Source organism: Alosa pseudoharengus, unplaced genomic scaffold (genome assembly GCF_046254945.1).
Source record: "Alosa pseudoharengus isolate Yale_2024_CS ecotype anadromous, Long Island Sound unplaced genomic scaffold, YU_APseudo_1.1 YU_APseudo_1.1_scf_18, whole genome shotgun sequence".
NCBI lineage: Eukaryota > Metazoa > Chordata > Actinopteri > Clupeiformes > Clupeidae > Alosa > Alosa pseudoharengus.
Genome location: NW_027468650.1, coordinates 33,907,845 through 33,913,844, shown reverse-complemented (window position 1 = coordinate 33,913,844; position 6,000 = coordinate 33,907,845). Strand labels below are relative to the sequence as shown.

Genomic DNA, 6,000 nt, shown 5'->3' with positions numbered 1-6,000 from the left:
CACACACACACAAACACTCTCTCTCTCTCTCTCTCACACACACACACACACAAAGAAACAAAAAGATGCTTAAATGGTCTTTATAAGAAAATGCTCATCCAAGAACATACACAACACACTTAAACACCCACAAATTAAACAAAACTTTTGGATTCTTATACACAGAGGATCAATATACATAAGCAGACATGTCTACACACACACACACAGGCACACACACACACACACACACACACACAGACACCAATTCCATCCCTTTTCCTCTCACACAGACCATAATGAAATATTCAAAACAGGAGGATGGCTTTGGTCTCCATGGAAACAATAAGGAAATTAGCGCAATCAATGGGGCTGGCCGCATAAGCGGTGCATACCCACAGATATCATAGCAGCTGCCGTCAAAACACACGCCACATTAAGACGGGGAGGTGACGGTCCAGCTGCTAGAGCTCTCAACGCCAACATCTTCTCATTAAAGCACCACCCTCACTTATCAAAAGCAATTATCAGCAACAGCACGCCGGAGATTTAGCACCTCAGACAGGGTGGAAGGATATGCCAAAATACAGCTCTCTTCCAGCAATATTACCTGCAGCCCTAAGAAGCTCTTATCTAGACCAGGTACTGTGTAGACTGCATTGCACTAATTCACAATGACCCCAACTCTGAATGCTTCCTAATAAAACACCATTTGGTACTTATTTAGAGAAATAAAAACTTTGGAGTGCAAACACACTATTTCCTGATTAGAGTGCTCGCCATCTGGAAAGTGACTTCAGGGCTCAGTGGACACCAGAATATTCCCATGTCCTCATAACAGCGGCTGACCAAGACACATTTAGACACATTTCAACACACAAACACACACGCACACACACAGAGTTTAACCCACACAGTAACACACATGTACAGAACAAGACCCACTAATAATCCACACAAATTCTCTCTCTCTCAAACACACACACACACACACACACACACACACACACACACACACACACACACACACACACACCCCCCCCCCTAAGGCCGCCCCCTCTCCACAGCCCTAGTCCAGTACGGCTGAGCGGTCTAATTACCCCTCAGATTTCCCCCCGGGCTCCTTGCACGCTTGCCCATTGAACACAAACAACAGCACTAACAACGGCCGGCAGGAAGAGCAGGCTTCAGGAGGACACTGCTTAACAGCGCCACGGTCCAGAGAGAGGCCACTACTCCACGTCTGCAGGCTGCAGCACCTGATACAACAACATGGCCGACCATGGGAGGAAAGGGCTTATGTGTCCTGCGCTCTCACTTTGTATTTCAAAGACGCTTTGATCCACGAGTGACTCATTTTAATATTCATTTGTGCGCAAGACAAACGCTACCCACATCAATAAAATGAATAAACAAATTATGAAATTAATAAATAAATACACACATCAATAAATAAACAAATAATTCATTCTGAGGGCCTTTTTTCCTTTTGTGAGTTCCTAGAAAGTGTCATAACTTCCTGAAGAGGAATAAATGACCGGGTAGCATGAGAGAGACTGCCTGCAGGGTGTGCCACAGTGAGCAGCGGTCAGAGAGGCCGGCGTTGGTGGACAGCAGTGGGAAACAGCCTGGGTGTTAGGAACTCTCTACTCTACTGATAACGCATTTTAGCAAACCCTCGAGGGTGTATGTAGGTGTGTGTGTGTGTGTGTGTGTGTGGGGGGGGGTTGTCCAAAGCAGGTGATGATGAAAAATGTCCCTTTACCATTCCCTCTAATCTCAGGTGTTTATTTTTCAAACTCTCTTCCAGCTCGACTGAGGCGCCTCGCCTCCAAACTTTGCCACTCGGGTGTGCTGTTTTCATAACTCCAATCTCAGGGATTTGTTGTCGAATGGCAAACTTTTTTTCCATGCTTGCGTCAAGGGCAAGCTGTGGCAGCCCACACAAACACACACACACACACACACACACACCCACACACACACACACACAGACTCTGGGGCCACAGTGGTGAGGCTGAGATGAAGAGAGCTTACCTGTGATCATGCTGTTCAGCTCGACCTCCTCCTCCTCCTCCTTGATTCTCAGATATTTGGTGGACTGGGCAAGCCTGGGCAGGAGAGCACAAGACAACAGACAGCAGGCTGAGTGAGATGGACACATGGAGGGAGTGAGGGGGAGACACTGCGTTATCGTGCACAAATACAAAGCTGAACATCGTTTTTTCCAGTTTTCCTTCTGTTTTTTTCTTTCCCTCTCTCCTTTTCTTTTCCTTTTTGCTGATGGTGTCAGAATGAGTGGGCATTTTTTTTTTTGCATGACTGCGGCAAAGCATGGCAATGCACCAAGCTGTCTTACACGTGGTGAAGTGAGACAAATACTTTATAGCAGGACAGGTACTGCACTGAGAGAAAGTTAACAATGATTACAACTGTGTGTGTGTGTGTGTGTGTGTGTGTGTGTTTGTGTACTCTCCTGACTGGCGCTCAACGCACATAGTGAGGGTGTATGCGTGTGTGTGTGTCTCCGTGTTTTCTGTCAAAGGCTCAGCCGTGCGTCACTCCCCATTGGCCCAGTGGCAGCTCACTTGTGACAGATGTGACCCGATATGCGTGTCCACAACACTTGACGATCCCTGCACTGAAACATCAATCAACTCATCTATCAAAAACCACGTCAGAGTGGGAGTGACTTCAACATTTACATGGCATACAAAATACATATCAAAGGATGCTGTTGAGCTTTTCCCGGTGTCAGTCCTTTAAATGTGTATACGTAGGAGTAACTTTGATGTCTACAGGGCATAGACACTGCATATCAAAACCCTCAGCCAACCATTTCTGATTTCTGCTCCCCCTCATTATTTCAAGCAAAGCCAGTCACAGACATGTTTTTTTCTTCTGATGGCGAAAGTTGATTCAGATTGGAGCAGATTCAGAAGACAGTGCAGCTGTAATAAAAATAGACACGTCTGGGTTGTACAAGTCACAGACGCTGCAACAGGGGAATGTTTGTTCTTCCAAATAGACTTCAGTAATCGATAAAAGGATTCACTATACTGGTCTGAGCAGCAAAACTGAAACCTTTTTTCTGGGGTTTGTGGCTTCTGAGACTGTTTCTGACCACATTTCTGCTCCGACATCAGATCTTTGCGCCATTTTTTATGTCCTTGCTTGTCATAAAGTGGCTGCCCTCAGCTCAGAATAGCTGAAGAAAAGAAAAAGGGTTCTAATCACATGACATATTGTGTTGTGAACTGGTTACCCCCCCCCCCCCCCACACACCCCCACCCGATTTCCTGTGCGTTCAATCATCTGACCCTGATTATCCCTTTGATTAAGTTTATTGAATGGGAGGGGGCAACTGCTTCACAACACATGGTCAGTCACTGTTGAATAACTCATAATAGCTTAATAACAACAACAAAAAGGCTATTTCTTCTCAGGTTGTCCTTATCTCATATTTGGCTTTTGCAGAGGCTCTGACAGTCAATGAAAGTCTATGGTAATGAAAGTTGAAATCAACCAGGGCGCAAATTTCCAGGAAGCTGTATTTAGACTGGAGCTTTTGGCTTTTACAGAGCTCATCCATGCAGGCTGAAAGGCTGCCAATCAAATCAAACAAAAGACAGCTTTCTTCGGAAATAGCAGAAGAAAAAGCAGCCGCAGAAAAGGGAGAGTTGACTCTGAGAGTGAACAATAGCAATGTCTTTAGAGCCCTCCTCCTTCAGCACGCTTTGTACTTGGCTACAGTATTTGGTGGAAGAGATAAGAGGAAGAGATACAGTTATGCACCATTTCTCTTAACACCCCCCCCCCCCAAAAAAAAATCACCTGGTTCCAGTTTGTTTAATTTGGACCATGTTAAGAGAAACACACACAAAAAACAGCTAAACCTAACTCTTTGAAGTGCACACAATGATCAGATGTTTTGCAAAATCTTTCAGGGTCAGATCCTGGACAAAGAAGGCCTGAGGAAAATAAAACAACCATCTCCCAAATCAAACAGTTGCTTGTGTTGGAGAAAACCTGAGGATCTCCCGCGCTCTCCCCCTGGGGCAGTACAAAGAGGACAAGTCGGCATCTTTCTGGCACTCCTCCACTCTCCTCCGTAAGACAAGACGAGTGTTTTATGATCTCCGACCCCTTCACTTTGTTCTAACACACTCTGCCCTGCATGCCGCTCTTAAACTCCACAACACAACAAAGCTGGACTCACCCCTGGTTTTGGAACAGAGCTCAGACTTGAGTATCGGACTACTACATATGCTTATTCTGAGCAAACGTACACTGCATTTAATTCTCGGACTTGACCAAACTTGTCCCAGGGAGGCTCTCCATAGAAGGGGATTGGGCTAGATGTGTTCTTTCTGAGCAACAACAGCACGGACTACCAGAGTGGGACTCCGAGGAGAGGAGAGCGGAACGCCTTCACTTTCCCAACGCGAGGTCACACGCATCGATGGCAAATCTCCCCAGACACCAGAAGACCTTCGGTGGGCGGCCAAATCCCTATCCCCGACGGAATCCTTTTGTTTATGGATCGTAATCGCAAGAAAAATAGCTCGGAAGCATTCTCTTTTTTTTAGGAACTGAAAGTCAGGCAAACAATCTTCAATGATTAATGAGGCGCGCACAAGAGAATGAGAGAGTGGGCGAACGGTAGTTGTTCCGTTTTGGCAAAATGAATTTTCGGGATTAGTGTAATTAAAAATGGGAAGTGTTGGCCCGCTGGATAAATTCAAGGGGAAAAATAGCGGAGTATGAACATTTAATCTTTAATTCATGGTAACATTGCTCTGTGCTATGCCTCTGTTCTCTTGGAGGGATGTCATGACAGAAATGCAGTATAAATGAGACCAATCAAAGCTCCATTTGAGGCTATGCGTCGATTAAAACTGTCATTTGGAGCAAGGCCAATGACTGGGATGATGTAAACTCATTTTTTTGTTAAATACTTAATGTAATGCGAAGACGTTCTGATATGAACATACTGAATAAATCATTTCAATCGGGGAAATTCCGTCCCTCTCTTTATCAATGTTTCACACACACGGAAGCATGTAAATGAAAACACTCCACATACACACACACAGACACATACACCTGCGCACGCAATCACACACACACACACACACACACACACACAACCCATTTTCAGGATGGATTATGCGTTCTCCTCATTTCTGTTTAAAATACTGTGAAGCACTTTCAATGTCTTTTCTCTTTTTACATAACTGCGCTCTTACATAATCTTCATGGCGTTCGGTCGACTGGCCCTTTTTACAAAAGCAGCTTATCCATCTCCTACTTCTCCACCCACTCTCTGTTACCGCTGCCCACCTAATATACAAACCCATTCAATATTAATCCTGTTCTGTGTTGAGTCGCCGCATCTTTCAAAAGGCATTACCGTGCATTCTTTATCTGCTCCTCTCAAATCACCGACAGGCGCTTATGAAACGACAGTGGGGGGGGAAACTTTGCAGTTATATTTACTTTACTAAACAATCAATTGTGGGTTTGCGCCCATATGGAGTACGTGTATTGACAGTGTGGAGGGTTAATGTGATAATAATACTGCTTATTGCTGTCCACATTGATCCACGAGGCTCAAGGCTGCATATGTGGGTGTCTGTGCTGTCAAGCAGCCCAACCCCTCTTGGGACATGTGACACAAATCCAATGAAGGCCTTGGAGCATCTATGTTCTTCAGAAAGATAAGGAATATGTTATCAGAAATGTTTTAAGATGGAGAAGATTGGAGATCACCAAGGAGTCTGACAGCAATATCTGAACACACCGTTTCTACCGTTGGGCCGAGTCGTTCAGAGCAGCCGCTTTGAGGAGCCACTGTGCTGCTATTTTGATTTCGTACATTTCAGACAATTCCAAGTGACGCCAGTCAACACAATAGGCAGAGACACCACGGGGCGGCGCATATTTATGACATATGCGGGACGCTTGGCTGAGTCAGGGCGCTCTGATTGCACAGTAGCTTTCCTTGGCTAGTGACACCGT

General features: G+C 45.3%; 1 protein-coding gene across 1 annotated transcript in view; it reads right to left on the bottom strand.

Moving 5' to 3' along the window:
• The window catches only part of l3mbtl4 (L3MBTL histone methyl-lysine binding protein 4), an 87,954-nt gene that overhangs the window by 30,547 nt on the left and 51,407 nt on the right, over positions 1-6,000 (bottom strand). Inside the window, exon 17 of the mRNA XM_076291019.1 lies at positions 2,017-2,090. Coding sequence (XP_076147134.1) covers positions 2,017-2,090 — 74 coding nt within the window. The remainder of the gene's footprint in view (positions 1-2,016; positions 2,091-6,000) is intronic.